Here is a 16,556-nt window from a genome sequence, read left to right as displayed (position 1 = left end):
GAGAGAGAGAGAGAGAGAGAGAGAGAGAGAGAGAGAGAGAGAGAGAGAGAGAGAGAGCAGGCCTGTCCAGGACAGGGCACACACATTGCTCGTTTTAATTACGTCACAGGCAAGTGGCTGTAAATGCAGGAAAATGTGGATTACATCATGGAGCCACAGTTTACCCACAGAGGGCCTGTTATCAGCACAGAGCAGGCGTGAGTGTGCTCTCAATGCAAATAGCAGGGCCTCAGTGACCTCTGTTAACCTGCCTGTTGTCTGCAGATGATGAAAGGCAACTCGCTTCAACAGGTTTTCAATCCACTTTTTCTCAGAGCTGCAGGCGGACATGATGAGAAAGTTTGAAAGCCCCCCCTAAAGTCCACTACCTAATACTTAGCCTAATACAGTTCATCACCACAGCACATTGAATCCTGGGATAGTTTTGTCCCAGAACAATCCACCAATTAGTGCCTTCATTTCGCTGGGATGGAAAGAAGCTTTTGCCAGCTGCATTTCCCAGAGCCTTTCGAAATGGGACAGTCTAGTCACATCGCTGCTGCATCGCTTATATTAGCCCAAAACAACGACAATTTTGTGAGAACCTCCTTAAATTCTATGATCAGCCATGTCACAAACTTTGTAATTTTAAAAACTAGACAACACACAGGTCCATTTTGCCTGAGGCCCCAAAAGTCCCTTGAAACAAGAATTGTGTGTAAATGTGTATTGTATCACCACTGGAAATATTCCCCAACACATGACTAATTTCTTATCTTTTAAAACAGTGCCAAGCTGTTGTAGGAAATGACTGCACCTTCATAAAAAATGAAACTACGATAATATGTAACCTGTTTTTGCATATTTCTGTCTTTAGTAGGAACTAATGGATGAGGGACTGAAACGGAGGAGATGTTGTCGGTGTTAAACGAGATTTAAAGTAAACATTAGAATTACATTCATGTTACAAAATATTCAACCAGGAGTGATGAGGATAAAATAAGCAACTGCAGGTAGATTATCTTATCTCAAGCCGTTCTCAGACATGACCTCCGGAGGATTCGGAGTCTGCAGAATTGGGTCTGGACTTTCTCCGCAGTTGGCCCTTCACACATGGACAACGCAGCAAGGGATTCTCCGCTCAGAACCATTCACAACAATTCAGAAATCTCTGGAGTGCTAAAGTGAGAGGCACGCAACGTTTAATTCCACTATCGAGATCATGTGGTTTTGTTTACAGCACATTCACACCAGCGTCGGCCCTTGTCACCAAAAACTCTCTTGAGGTCTGTGTTGTCTGTGTGTATGGCGCCTCTTATTCATCTGGAGATACTTGTGTTCTTTTTGTTTTTTGTTTTTTTTGCACCTGTCGCATTTAATAGAAATGTCATCAACACCCCCCACTAGCTCACTGTGAATCCTGCGGAGGATCTCCTGCTGTTTTCCCACATCAGCTCCTTCGGAGGCCAGAGCACTTAGGACTCTCACTCGGACATTTGCGTTCACAAACAACCCATCTGGATGCATCTCCGGAGTCCAGCGCATGTCTGAAAGCAGCTTTAGACTTCTGCAATTCCCTTTTCACCTGCCTCAGGAAATTGTTCAGCAATCAACCAACAAACAAACGGACAGAGGTGAAAACATAACCTCCTTGGTGAAGGTAACAAATGCGCTGCAAGTTCTCGCACAAGCAGCCCCTTGCACCATAAGCCTGCTTTTTTTCAACTGCGACAAATAGCAAAGGTAAAGGCCAACCTCCCACAAAAAGACCTAGAGAGAATTATCCATGCATCTGGATTATTGTAATTCCCTGTATGTAGGCTTAGACAAATCCTCCATTAAACGCCTGCAGCTAGTCCAAAATGCTGCTGCTCGCCTGCTGACTAGGACAAAAAAGAGAGACCATATCACACCCATGTTGCGCCTCCTACACTGGCTTCCTGTTTGTCACAGGATCGTTTTTAAAATCTTACTTTTAACTTTTAAATCTCTTAACGGACTGGCACCGTCTTACTTATCGGAACTTCTCTTTATGCACACTCCAGTTAGGGAACTGAGATCAGCCACTCAACTGCTCCTTGATAAACCTCAGACAAGGCTCGTAACCAGAGGTGATCGCGCCTTCGCAGTAGCCGCCCCAAACCTGTGGAACAACCCACCACTTCACATCAGATCTGCCCCGTCTTTAACAAACTTTAAATGGCTACTAAAAACACACCTGTTCTCCCAGGCTTTCTGCTCGAGTTGAGTACGTTTCATCGCAGCGGATTTTATTTATCTTATCATATATCTTTTATTTTATTTTATTTATTTATTTTATTTTACATTAATAATTGTATTTTATTTGTATTACTTGCACTATAATGTATTACCTTTTTACTGTCCTTTTGTTGTACCATTACTCCTGTAAAGCACTTTGGTCAACCAAGTTGTTTTTAAATGTGCTATATAAATAAAATTGACATTGACATTGAGAGTGTGTGTGTAGGTCAAAGGTGACAGTGCTGACACTGTTGTCTGGTATGACTGAGGGCTGCTTTGTTCCCCCTTACAGTTTAGAGCCTTTCGGTCATGTTGATAATGACGACGCAGCAAATCTTATCAGCAAATCAAAGATATTGTTGACAATGGCATGTGGTGGTGGAGACAGTGTCGCACAGCCGGGCTCATAAATCCGCAATCATGAGAGACAGGACTTTAGTCTTCAAAGCAGGCGGATACCACCATCCAGTTTGACAGAAATGGCCTCGGTGACACTAAGTTGAGAGGAATGCATGGCATGGGAGGAACTCTGTGCTGTGTTCTTTAAGCCCTGGCAACTGTTTGTTAGCTGGAACGCAAACCTCCAGTCAACAGGTCATTCTTGGAAGACAGGTTTCAAGGTGAAGAGGAATAAAATGCCCCTTAACAGAGCTTTTGTTTGGCAAATGATTATCTTGTGGTCAAATCCTCTTTTGCAATGTAAAAACACAGAAGTTATTCCAGTCCTTGGTAATCATACAGTCTCAGGCTTCTGACACGTCACAGCTGTCGGGCAATATATTGTATATTGAGTGTGTATGACTTATAAACCTGGGTCACAACAATACTTCTTAATTCTGTTCATAACAGCATAACATAATAGCAACATGGTTAAAAACTGTAAATAGTATTTTCTCCACCGTTTATTTTAATGAAAGAAATACATAAAAATGTTTAACATATAGAGGAAATCGTCAACAAAAGGAAAATCAATAAGTATTCGAAGCAGGGTTCATGTGTATGCACAGTTAAAGCTGCATTTACTGATGTGTATCTTTTAGCCACTTGGGGGCAGTGCAAACAAAGTGTAAATACAATTAATGAAGTATTTTGACATTATAAAACTGGCAGAGAACGTGTTAGCAAACACTTGCTTGTTAACAAAATAATTATTTCATACATTATTCATACAAAAATATTGATTAGAGCAGCTTTAATGTTATTTAATGCTATTCTGTGCATTTGGCACAGCATTCCACATTGAAACGTGACATAATCTCTCTGATCACCCCTGTTATAACATATTTGATTGCAAATCTTATGTTCATATTTTATTTTATTCATATTCCTATCCTTCCCTTTGCAAACAACCACTGCAATTGTGCACGCTTGTTTCTTATTCATAGTTTGTCATCTCTTGCATGAAGTCTCTTGTTCTTCGCTCTATGTGCAATGCCCTTGACATGCTGCTGTAACACAATAATTTACACAAGTACATCTGTCTATCTATCTATCTATCTATCTAATCAATATTCAAACAGCCCATTAGTCAAGCAGTCATGAATCAGGCAGCCTTTGAGTGTTCGCAGCTGTATCACAGCTCCTCAGTAAAACCCAGTGGCGGCTACAAGGGCAAGAAAAACGCGCTCAGTTAAAGTGTGGAGACAAAGATCAGCAGTGTGTTTATCTTGATTCTCCCGGCTGAGAAGTCAGGCCACGAGATGAGCTGGACACCCTGGCAGCTCATATGACCAGAGATGTGTGGCTTTAAGACAGAATGAGGTATTCATAAACGTTCTACCTCACATGGACAGAGCTGAGCCGTGTGTGTGTGTGTGTGTGTGTGTGTGTGTGTGTGTGTGTGTGTGTGTGTGTGTGTGTGTGTGTGTGTGTGTGTGTGCGTGTGTGTGTGTGTGTGCGTGTGTGTGTGTGTGTTGCGTGTGTGCGTGTGTGCGCGTGTGCGTGCGTGCGTGCGTGCGTGCGTGTGTGTGTGCGTGCGTGCGTGCGTGTGTGTGTGCGTGCGTGTGTGCGTGCCTGTGTGTGTGCACAACACCACAAACACCCTTCATGGACGCATGGCTTTAGATTGAAGCCTATGGGAAAAAAACATTGTTCCAAAATTAGAAAGTATTAATATGGATGTTGATGTAAAAACAATTTTATCATGAACTCACCCAACTACACAAAGACTCCCTTTCAACTCGTCAACGGAGCCGACGAGTTGCTTGGGTTTTCTGAATCTTTGGATCTAGAAAAACGAGTTACTTCATTTCAAAAACTTTAAATTTCCTCCTGGATTTGCACAGAGGGTCAATATGGCTTTAGATGGTACAAGCCATTGCTAAGGCCGGCATCTGTTAAACACCTACAGTCTAAGTAAATGACAGAAACTCATTAGTAAAAAGGAGTGATCTCTAACTGTTACCACATTATTAATGGTATTTGGTAGAGATGCTCTGCAGTGTGATGTGACATGCAAGAGAAAGATACACACTGAGGATTTTTCACCAGCCTCTCATATGAAATACCTCTATAAAAGATAGAAAATAAATTAAGAACAATTAATAATGTAATTCTTATGAGTAATGAAGGATTTGTAAAGGCCTGAGTATGGACCCACTTTGCCACCATGTGTGAGGATCATCCCTGGAGCTTTCGACCATCCCATGACCGGCCTCGGAGAATACAATGCGTAGTGCAAAGTGGTAACAATGTATCATGTGAAATACATTGTAAGGCGTAAAAATGCTATGCTATGCGTTTGTGCTTTTTGCATTTTACTTGCTCCTACTAAAACTTTAGGAGTGCACTAGGATGCAGATAAAGGAAAAAACACAACGGGAAAAAGAAGCAGAGCACACACCAGTGCACCACCTTCCCACCTGTATCTTCTGACTCCAGAGCCACATCCTCCTCCACTCTGGACACCTAATCCCCATAAGCCTCTGTAATGCAGAGAGAAAGCAAGGGAGCGAGAGCGGAAGTGGCGAGAGGAGAGTCTGAGCTCAATGACCTTGCAAGCCGATTACAGGCCCGCCACGTTTCACAATCGGCACTGTTAGGCCTCAGACTCTGCGCTGTCAGATCAGCTGCAGGCACATGCAACTGGGAAATCATGCATATGGCAGCAGTGCTTATTTCATAGTGATTGTGATGAATCCCTGCTGTGCATTGTGCTTGACTAGTGCCAGTCAGAAAAAAACGAAAAGGAGAGTTTATCTGCCACTAGGGGGCAGCATAGGCCCTGTGAACTACTGCTACTGCTTGGACGAGAGATACAGTGTGTTTCTTGGCCAGTGCTTCCTGGTGGGCTGATGGAGCGATGGCCTGACCCCCGAGACTCACTGAGAATCTCAGAGGTGGATTAAGAAGCAGCGTGTTGCCTGATCTTTGCTCTGAGCATGATATAAAGAGAACTTCTTTAATTTAATTTTGTCTAATATATACAGATATCTTTTGTTGTGTTCCCTTCTATAATTTCACCAAACCCTCATTAATTAGATTCCATTTGATGAGTTTAACCCGCTCATTGTTGTATATATATACTGTATATATATTCAGAATTCATTAGGAACTGTGAAAAATTTAAAATAATGTACAAAATGCAATATCACTTGCTTCTGGATATATGTGGTATACCTCATTGGCATTTAACTGTCACCTCAAATTTTGAACCACTACATATGCATAATATAATGCATATATAAAGCCTGGAGAGAGAGAGAGAGAGAGAGAGAGAGAGAGAGAGAGAGAGAGAGAGAGAGAGAGAGAGCAGGCCTGTCCAGGACAGAGCACACACATTGCACAGAGAGAGAGAGATTCATTCATTTCAGGAAGAACCATATGTATCCCGTTCATATTCTTGCCATGTCCAACCACATGTTCTTTCTGATTTCACACTGATCATGAAACACATGACAAACCTGTTCAGGTAGAAACATTTCTTTATTCAGCAGTTAGAAAAATCTCCAAAACCTGTTACTACAGGGATTGTATGCTGCCGTTGCGGTCGACCTGCTCATTCGTTGGTCATATCGTGCATGGCCATGGTGAGACCAGCTACAAGGATCATATATTCCTGGAAGTCGATCCTCTGGTCTTTATTCGCATCCAGATCCTCCATCATTCTATCGAAAAAATTTTTTCCTTCTTCCCCCTGTACATGCCAACACAACACCATCATTGTTGTTAAGAACATTTTCTTTAACGTTTTTTTTACCTTCTCTTCTCTCTACTTGTTTTCACAGCCAAATTAAGGTAACTGAAAGACGCATGAAGAAGCATGAAGGACATAAAAAGGTGGTCGTTGAACCCTGAAATTAAAGCCTCGTCTTGCCATTAGTTAAAACAGGTAAATGGGCTTTATGAAGCGTCAAATATACCGAATCGTGATTTTGTTTAACATTCCTACCTGATGCCCTTTACACCACAAATCAACTGTCAATTTAACACAAACCTCACATAATGCAGAATGAAGCAAGTTTAGTGGATTGTACAGTACCTTGCCACAAATAGGCAGCTCCGCATCCAGCATAGCCTTGAACTCAGCTTTGGTTAAGGTGTTTTTATCTTTATCTCCCGGAGCCCCTGCATATTTTCTAAAGGTTGCGAGCAGGATGAGCATGGCTTCCTGGAACTTGGTGATGTTTGCCATTGCGAGGTGGTGAACAAAATCGAAGAAAAGCAGCCGTCAATAGAGTGGTCTATGTGTGAGGAGTGCAGGAGCTGAGAGGCGACTCTTTATATATCCTTTGATAAACCGGTTTGGGACCGGTGATACAGCATGCTTTCAAAGGGTTGTGCAGCTTAAGAGTATGACTAAAGGTACAACTATGTTAACCCATCTTCAATTCTACAACACCCAATGTGTACGCATATCATTCGACAAACCACAGGGCCCAGGGGTATTTGATACTGGGATTTGGCTCATTTGAGGTAATTTAACTGTGCAAGGTATAAACTGTGTGCTGGCGTCAACTCTACGCTGCAGGGGAGGAAACATCGTGAAACCCCCAAGCTTTGTGAATGTACTGTGTAAAAAAATAATTTTCTGCATTCACCTCCTCAATCAAATCTGCTCTAAAAAGGGGTTGCTCCTTGTACCATACCCCAACCCTCCTCGGCAGAGGTAATAACTCAAACAAACTTCAAACATAATAAGAGAGAAGCATCATATGAAGCCCGGCGTTTTTTGGGGACATTTTTACAGTTTTGCAAGTGGACTGATTGTGTGCAATTTGGTGTGGCACAATTGAATTTAAGGGGATTGTTGGGCCTTGTTGCAGGTATGCGCTCTACTGAGATCTCCATTTTGGTTGTAGTTTTTTGCACTAACTTTTAACAACTTCTGATAAACAAACCTCCCAGTGTGACGACCACTATCTTTGCAAGCTGCTTTTTGCAAACATGCTGTATTTAGAGAGAGGTACGTCTAGCACTAATAGTTTCACATGCACGTTCCGCTTTTCTAGTTAGACAGGAAATGCGGTGAATGTTCTTCATGTGGCTTTTTTGACCAGCTGCTGCAACACGATAAAATCATTTCCTATCCTTTACGATCTCGCATCTTCCACAATGCATACATGCGTACATAAATTTCCATATTTTTGGTTCCATAGCATTTCATTTCACATGTATATAATAAATATATGTACATTTATATACACAAAGACATATGTGACATATACACAAATAATAATAACTTTATTTCTGTAGCACTTTTCAATACTAGTAACAAAGTGCTTTACAACAAACAAGATGAAACTCATAACTAATACTAATATTCATAATAATAAAGATAATAAATAATAATAAAGATCACGACAAAGGCACTGTCTCCTTTGGTTTTCAGTCCAGACTTTGGAATGGTTAGCAACGCCCTACAAGAGAACCTGTCTTAGCTTGTGAAAATAAACGGTTTGAAATATAGGGAGCGGCCAGTCCACGCCCCATTTTTGGGATTATGTCAGAAGCCGAGCATGAGTATACACATGCATGTGTGAGTGTGAGTGTGTGAGTGTGTTTGTGCGTGTGTACTTGTACCTAGACCTTACAGAGTTAGGACATTTTGGGAGAGTGATAGTTGCATCTTCCCAAGAGGGTGTTTCAAAATGTCCATGTACAATAGAGCGTATAATGTAGAAACGTCTTAAATCTCACAAGGCACCATCTGTATTTTGGCTCCTGTTCATATTCTTGCCACGTCTTACCACACCCTCTTACTGCTCCGGATTTCACACTAATCACACAACCAGGTACAGGTAGATAAATAACTTTATTCAGCTTCTCCAAAAAAAAGTTACTACAAGGATTTTAAAGCCGATTATGCCTCCGTTTGGCTCCACCCAAGGGTGCGGACAACCTGCTCACTTCTTGCAGGCACGGTCGTGGTAGGCGCAGGTCAGGGCAGCTACAAGCACCACAAACTCGGTGAAGTCGACCTCGGAGTCACCATTAAAATCCAGGCCCTTCAGGAGCCTGTCCACCTCATCTTGGTTCTTCGCTGCCTGCACACACCAACAAAATCATCAGTTTTGCTGGATATTATTACCATAGTAGATATTAATAAATACCTCATTTTATTTTGACAGGCAAATTCTATACCAAACGGTGAAGGACACTAAACCCTGAAATTAAAACCCTTTCTTACCATTACTTAAAACAGTTGAATGGGTTTTATGATGTGCCAAATATGTAGAATCATCATTTTTTTAATACCACAATCAACAGTCAATACATTTCCAGTATTGTTGGTCTCTCTTGTAATTTAGCAAGAACCTAATATAATGCAGAATGAAGTAAGTTTAGTGGATGATTATCCTTCATGTGCCTGAGGCTCATTAAACAGGTCTCAGTGCTCCACCCGCCCCTCCCCAGGGTTGAACGATACCTTGAGCAGGGCAGGAAGCTCCTTCTGCAGTAAAGTCTTGGTCTCATTTTTGGATAGGGTGTCTTTTTTTCCTTCCCCCGCGGCATATGTATCAAAGGTCTTCATCAGGCTGGCCATTGCTGTCTCGAGCTGGGTCATGGTTGCTGCTTGAGAGGGCGGTAAACGCAGTAAAAAGGAAAATCTGAGAATTGCAGAGTAGTAGAGGAGTGGAAGACCCGAGAGGACACTATTTATATACCCTTTGAAAAATATTTGCATGATCACTGATAAAGCTTTCAAAGGTCATGGAATACCAATTTAAGTGTTTGGTAAAGGTAGTGAGTGGCTCAACCCATGTTAGCACAAGCTCAATTCTGCAACACCCAATGCACACATTACCTCCCAAACCATACACAGCTTCAGTCAGCCGTCTATTGATCGAAAGGGAGGTCTTTTCATTGAACCAGACACAGGGACATCAGATTCTGATTACAATTTTGCATTGAGGTTAGTACCAATTATTTGACTGTGAAAGGTAAAAAGTGTTTACTGTGTTGCTGTGTAAGGGTTGACATGAACGACGAGAGGAAACATGACAGGGCTTATAAAAGTTCAAGTACAAGCTGTGAGTATACTGTTCTTCCTTATGGGGACACAAAGCAAGTGCCCATAACATAAATCATCACATTTTAAAGTGAACACATGTTTTAAGGTTATGTTAATGTAGGCTAAGGTTAGGTTAATGTCAGGTTTAGGTTCAGGTTAAGTTAAGACTAGGTTAAGGGTGGGCTATGGTAAGGTTAAAGTTAGGTGAAGGTTGGGTTAAAGCTGGGATAAGGTTAGGTTTAGGTAAGGTTTAAGGTTAGGGTTAGGTTAAGGTTAGGTTTAGTTTTAGTTTTAGGTTGGGGTATGGGTTATGCAAGTAGTACCTATGGTTAAGGTCAGAGTACGTATACCTAAAATCAATGGAAGACAATCGGGTAAGAGCTATGTGTGTGTGTGTGTGTGTGTGTGTGTGTGTGTGTGTGTGTGTGTGTGTGTGTGTGTGTGTGTGTGTGTGTGTGTGTGTGTGTGTGTGTGCGTGCGTGCGTGCGTTCGTGGGTGTGTGTGGGTGTGTTTGTGTTATCTATCGAAACAGGGACGTCACAGTATTCATATGATACACACTTTATGTACATGTATGTTTATGTAATTTTCTGTGTATTACAGCTGTATGCGTTTAACAAATTGGACTCCATGTCATCAGCTTGAATGAAATGTTAAAGACACAAGTGCAGTAAATACAGTAGCCTACTTCTATATCCCACTGGTGTGGTGAGTGTGTTTGTACGGCGCTGCTTTCTGCAAACAAAAGAAAGGTGGTTGTTTGTTCAAAGCTCTTGCAGGATCTGCAAGTGGGTACATACACGTGAAGGGTGGAACACTTTAACGTGCATGTGAAGGAGTGTCTTTCTGTTGCCTTTCACATTCTTTCAATCCAAAGCAGGCTGACTCATTGGGTTGGCAGCTCTGTTTGAGAAGTAGCTGCCAATGAGGCCAGTATTTATCAGCTCATTGACTTTATCACAGCCGCAGAGCAATTATGTAAAAATGTAACACAGAAATCATGCGTTGTGGGTTTTAGTGCCATCTGGTGTACATGCTAACACTTTAGCATACAAACCATGAAAGAACAAAGATGCAATGTTGAAAATGTTTGACATTGTGCATTTGTAATGCGAACACAAACAGTGCTTAGCGTTCTTAATGCAAACCTTAAGGGAGAAATAAAAATGATAGTCAATATATTTGTAAGTGGACAAGAGGCGCAAAGCAAAGCGACACAGTCAGTGAAAATGTTTAATTTTAAGCACAAACATTTGATCATTCTGTGTTTGAAGTACTTGTCACCAATTGGCTTAATTTCTTGTCTTCAAGCAGCTACAGCTTCACATCTTTTGACCCAGTTGCTCTTTCGATATGAAGTGTTAACCTCAAACTTTGATTTCATTAATGAACAAATGTTGACATCGTGTTCAACATTATAACATGATAACATAATGGTAGAGGATGAAGACAAAATGGGAAAAAGTCAGCTCTTCTATTCTTTGTGTAAATTTTCTAAATGTGTTTTACTAACATGGTCTTGGGACAGAAATGTATGAGCCCGTGTATTGTGATATGAATGATGTTAAGATAATGACTGGAAAGCATGGTCATTTACAGTAAGAGCCTGTATGTATCTTTATAGATGTTCTGTATCCACTTGGAGGGCCTTGTGTGGTGAATGTACGCACAATGCTACTTCGACCGTCACAGGCATGGTTTCCACTTCCTGTCACTGACCTATTACGCAACAACCCCTCAACACCACAGTTTCCTCTCAGTGTCCCCATCGTAAACACAAGTCACCGTGGGACCTGCATCTCTGCTTCTGCCTCAATACCACTCACTGATGTGGACCACAGTGTGATCCCGTCAAACCCTTTCAGTGTGATACAAGTAAAACTGTCTGTAAATGAACACACACACACACACACCATGTCATGACTGAAAAGAATGTAATCCACAAAGATGAATAAAAGGCAGTTTATAGAAAAATAGTAAAATATTTGCAAATATATAAGCTTTTACATAATCCATATGGATCTGAGTAAATTCTTTTACATTATTCACATGAAGAAAAAGTAAATACAGAAAATACTTGAATAAGAGGCAGTTTATAGAAACATTTAAAAATCTTTTACACAATCAATGTAGACATAAGTCAATTATTGTACATTATTCACATGAAGAAAAGTAAATACAGAAAATACTGGAAGACGAAGAAATGAGCTGAGTAGATCCTCATCCACTTTCTTTGTTTTTCACCCGTTCAAAGTAATCAAAGGATTCATACACTGGTACCTGACACTGAAAGAGCCAGAAAGATATAAACTCAAGGTTAGTATCATAGTATAAACACAAATGTCAGATAAGGCTATTAAAAAGGCTCATGGGTTTGTGGTGCTCAAAGGTCAATAGACCTTATAATGTGCAAACATAAAACCGAGTAGGCGTGACCCACAGGCACACTTAGTCAGAGACAGGATGTCAGTTATATTTCGTAAAAATGTCTCAACACTGGAGGTTGACGCTTTTTGAGCAGCTGAAGAGGTTTAACATGGACATTATATTTCAAACTTACTGGATTTCTTTATATTGCTCCAACCTTATAATATAATGTTGTCTAATTAAAAGATGCCAGACTTATAGGGGAAATGTCTGGCCAGCTACAAAGCATGTGTAAACATATAATAATTCAATTTCTTGTCAATAAGTATTGAAATCTTGTGTGTGTGTGTGTGTGTGTGTGTGTGTGTGTGTGTGTGTGTGTGTGTGTGTGTGTGTGTGTGTGTGTGTGTGTGTGTGTGTGTGTGTGTTAGCCGCTGACATGCTGCCCTTTGACTCACCCACTGAGAAGAGCCTCTGGAGGAGCTGGTGCTGTGTTTATCCATATCTGCCTCTTCGGAGTCAATGTGGGGAACCTCGTAGATCACCCTGACTGCTTGTGCTGAACCCGTGGAGCCACACACACATAAGCACACAAACACACACACACACATGCACACACAAATAATTAGCAGGACTGTTGCCCAAAAATACAACAAATATACAGTTGCGACACAGAAGCTAATCCTGTTGCAACAAGCAATTTTCTCATTTTCAGTAGTCAGTGGTGTACCACCTGGTTGAATTCTGAGTCCTGCACATTTTCACTAAAATGATCCCCAGTCCAATCTTGTTTTAAATCTAGTGCCCCCGACTAAATAAAGATGCTCTAAAATCGGCCTTTCACAAATGAAGCGTATGGACAGTGAAACAAAAAATGTGATAGAAAAGAGTGCAATGACTTCTTTTACTGAAACAACAGTGAGTAGTGGACTATTTTCCACCACATCTTCTGTAACTGGTGGTTAGATGGATTGGCTCAAACCAACTCGGTAGTAACTACAGCAGGAGGCGGATAGCATTCAAAGAGCTGCTGAAGAGCCAGACATTTTCCAAAGAGGTAGAGACCAAAACAGTGACCATTAGGTGATCAGAAGCTTGACTCTAAATAAAAAACGAAAATGTTGCAGTGTGTCTGCTTCAGGTCGCGCTTCCTGGGTGTACAGCACAAGTAAAACCCAACCCGTGATGCGGCCTCTGTTCACAGCCAGTATAAATTATTCCTTTATAAAAATAACCAGGGTCACTTTTGATTGACAATATCGAACAGTTATTAATATGTTTATGATTGAGATTGGAGTTGTGTGTGCCGTTTAAGTATTTTTCGGAGGTGTTACATTTTTGCCCGCCCCAGTTACAACTCCACCATTAAAACCAGCCTCAAATATAAACATTTAATTGAATAAGCACAATTTGTACAGTTTTACCGAGTGAAGTGGCCAGGGAGTGTGACTGCCAGCTCATTTGCGCAACATTTTTGAGAAACTGAAGCTATAATCTCGTGACTGTAATCTGCTAATGCACGATTTTAACGGAAATATATTTACTCATGTGCAACGCTACTGATATTCTCTGGTTTTATTTGGCCCAATACATCCAATACAAGGGAAGGGATTTTAGATTGGGGCACTGACATAAATGCGTTAAATGAATTACATCAATTATGTTTCAAAATCAAAATCAATATCATTATGGATAATTCACAGACTAAGCTTAAGCTATCTGCACAATTAAGTACGTGGGAGAAAAAAGTGTGTGTCTAATTTGACTGATCTGCCTATTTGATCTACAGGACAATGTGTCACTTGGGTTTATAATGTAATACAACAATAAGACAAAATTTGTACTTGTACCATGTCTGATTCGCAGAGTGCAGTAACAGCCGAGCGCGATGAGGAGCAACAGACCCACAACAGCAGCGGCAATTATTATGGGGACTTCATCAGAACGAGCCGGAGGGACATCTTTATTTTCCGGTGGGGGGAAGAAATTACAATGATAATTACATAAGATATGATTATGGTAATTTAGAATGGAGACTATATAGGTTGCACTTTAAGATGAGGAAAAGCACATTTGTTAAAAACCTTGCACTCAGCACTTACTATACTTGAAACAAGCTAGATTTGACTGATTTGCCGTTTTAAAGGCGATATAAAGCCTTTATTTACAGAAAAGGCCAGATGCCAATTTTTGAACACACATTATTATTACTAGTTTTATCCATTTGCAAACCAGGTATTCTTTAAACCCTTAATTCAACATTATCGAGCCGTGGTGTTTTGTCACCCACCTGCGCTTCCTCTGGGCTTAACTGTGATGACGGTACCATTTCCTTCCTTCATGGAATATAACGGTATCTCCACCGTCACGTTGCAGATGTATTTCCCTGAATCCTCTCTTGTGATATTTGAAAAGGTCAAAGTTGAACAGGAATGATTCATCTGGGATCCTTGAGGCCATTTATTAATGACGCTGGACTGATTCCAATTCTCTGTCAGATGTTTCCGCCAGTTGAACCTCGCTCTTTCAGACATCGAGGTGAAGCAGCAGGTGATGTTTAGAGCGTCGCCCTCCATGACAGAAACATCAGGGGTCTGGGTCACAATGTCTGTAGATGAAGCACCTATAAAGAGACATTTATCGCTTTTTACAAACTGGAATAGCAGAAACAAATTGATCAAAATCATAAAATATTCCAAAAGATATTAGCATGAACTTTTGGGGAACAGGATTTCTACATTTACATAAATTCATTAGCTCTTGGACCAACGCAGGATTACAAAATTCATCCTCTGACACCAATAATTGATGTAATGAGGAGATTTGGTGACTTGGTTCTGAGAATTCTTGCACAAAATCTCACCAGAAACAGATGTGGTATTATCATTATTATTACTATTGTCTGTTATTAGTAAATAAGTCGTGTTTCTACTTACTGCGAGATGAGATGGCACAGAGAGAGCCCAGCAGCAGACTGCTCAGAAGAAGCTTCATCTTTTCACTGATTCACCACTGATTACTGCCACTCATCTTTTTCTGGCTTCTCTAAGTCCCTCCCACTTCACCCACTCAGAAGACATAACATGAACTAACATCGTCAAGGCCCTCACAAAATAAGTAACACACCACACACACAGGAAACTATAAGTGCCACTCAGATCGTTTTTTCTCTGTTCTCGTGACAGAGTTTCAAGTTTTATTTCCCTCTTTCACAGAAACTGAAACAATGAAATCGGTAACAGACTAAATATATATGTTTAGGAGAAAAATTCATGACTTTGTATTGTTTTAGTATTGATCAATCATCAGGATGATGGCAAGATTGTCTTTGCATGGACGTGTATATCAACATGTCAGGTGATGCATTGAATCTGACTCCATGTTTTGGAGCTGGGGTTCTCACAGACAACAAAGGCTGAGCTGAACAAAAGGAAACTACACATCCCATAAACCATTGCAAATGATCACAATGAATTCTAGTGGACTTCTTTAATTTGACCTGGTTGTTAATGTAGTGATGCAATATATCATAGTATGTAACTTGTGTGTGTGTGTACATAGCATAAACATTTCCATTGTGACAGCAAGGGTTAGGGTTAACTACTACACCTAAGGATTGTGGGTAGTGTAGTATTTCTCCTTGACATTGCAAGTAAAACACAATTTTCTTTAAAGCAGCGGATGATATACAGACTTGTAGCTTCTACAGGAGCAATTAACATAATTTAACGATCAGGTAGCTTGTGGTAAGTCCATATTTGATGGTTACAATATTATGGCTGATAATCAACATCTCTATTCATAAAATGAATGGGATTTTTACATCAGAAACCACACTGTTGAGCATTATAGTGTGACAAGGCCTTCAATAGACCTTGCATAGTGTCCCACTCAGTGAACACACACAAATAAAATGCAAGATACAGGGCATCATTTTTTATTTATATGTTTTGCAGAAGTTTGCAGAAGTTCTCAACAAGTGTTGCTGGTGAATTTTTAATGAAATGAGCGAGAGATTTGTTCCTTTTGTTGTGACAGTAGTGCAGGGAGAAGGTGAGGAATTACAGTTAACAACAGTTTGCAGCCTCATCTGACTTCATCTACTTTTCATCTACGTCCCGATTCCCAGGGGTAGCTGAAACATGAATGCACTGATCAATAACTCTCCATATAATGCAACATTTACAGTATCATCACACTTGAGGTAAGTTATATATCACCTGGTACTTGTTGTTGAGCTTTAACCTTCCATCGGTAGACGCAGAAGGAGGTTGTGATAAGGAGAATGATGGGAAGGCACCTCAGGGTGTAAATCAACCCTTCCTCCCAGGCACCATCTGAGAGAGAGACAGCTTTAAACACCTGTGATAACACTGCTGTAGAACCTTTTTTTCCATGGATCTTGTTTCCTTTGCTTGCTGTGTTTTTAAAGTGAACACTGAGTTTTATTCTTTCTTCTTTGGGGCCAGAAGCAATGACTTCCCTTTTTCCGTGT

The 16,556-nt window shown here is 40.7% G+C and overlaps 3 protein-coding genes across 4 annotated transcripts; all 3 read right to left on the bottom strand.

The window, feature by feature from the left end:
- Window positions 1-6,146: 6,146 nt before the first annotated feature.
- On the bottom strand, window positions 6,147-6,949 carry LOC118102651 (protein S100-A6-like). Its single transcript, XM_047338885.1, has 2 exons — window positions 6,722-6,949; window positions 6,147-6,376 (listed from the first exon to the last, which is right to left on the bottom strand). Exons 1-2 carry the CDS (start codon window positions 6,872-6,874, stop codon window positions 6,239-6,241), a joined length of 291 nt encoding a protein of 96 aa, XP_047194841.1. The 5' UTR covers window positions 6,875-6,949; the 3' UTR covers window positions 6,147-6,238.
- A 1,526-nt stretch (window positions 6,950-8,475) lies between these two features.
- Window positions 8,476-9,399, bottom strand: LOC118102686 (protein S100-P). The gene is made up of 2 exons (XM_035149048.1): window positions 9,110-9,399; window positions 8,476-8,726 (listed from the first exon to the last, which is right to left on the bottom strand). The coding sequence occupies exons 1-2, from the start codon at window positions 9,365-9,367 to the stop codon at window positions 8,586-8,588; spliced, it is 399 nt and encodes a 132-aa protein (XP_035004939.1). The 5' UTR covers window positions 9,368-9,399; the 3' UTR covers window positions 8,476-8,585.
- Window positions 9,400-10,913: 1,514 nt separating this feature from the next.
- Window positions 10,914-15,163, bottom strand: LOC118102253 (junctional adhesion molecule A). 2 transcript variants are annotated; one of them, XM_035148313.2, is made up of 5 exons: window positions 14,998-15,158; window positions 14,352-14,684; window positions 13,912-14,022; window positions 12,520-12,620; window positions 10,914-11,980 (listed from the first exon to the last, which is right to left on the bottom strand). In XM_035148313.2, exons 1-5 carry the CDS (start codon window positions 15,053-15,055, stop codon window positions 11,915-11,917), a joined length of 669 nt encoding a protein of 222 aa, XP_035004204.1. In that variant the 5' UTR covers window positions 15,056-15,158; the 3' UTR covers window positions 10,914-11,914. The 2 variants fall into 2 exon arrangements, with proteins under 2 accessions (XP_035004204.1, XP_035004205.1); XM_035148314.2 differs by lacking the exon at window positions 13,912-14,022 and having other exon boundaries at window positions 14,998-15,163.
- Window positions 15,164-16,556: the final 1,393 nt, after the last annotated feature.

Source organism: Hippoglossus stenolepis, chromosome 23 (genome assembly GCF_022539355.2).
Source record: "Hippoglossus stenolepis isolate QCI-W04-F060 chromosome 23, HSTE1.2, whole genome shotgun sequence".
Taxonomy (NCBI): Eukaryota; Metazoa; Chordata; class Actinopteri; order Pleuronectiformes; family Pleuronectidae; genus Hippoglossus; species Hippoglossus stenolepis.
This window is presented reverse-complemented; position numbering and strand designations above follow the sequence as displayed.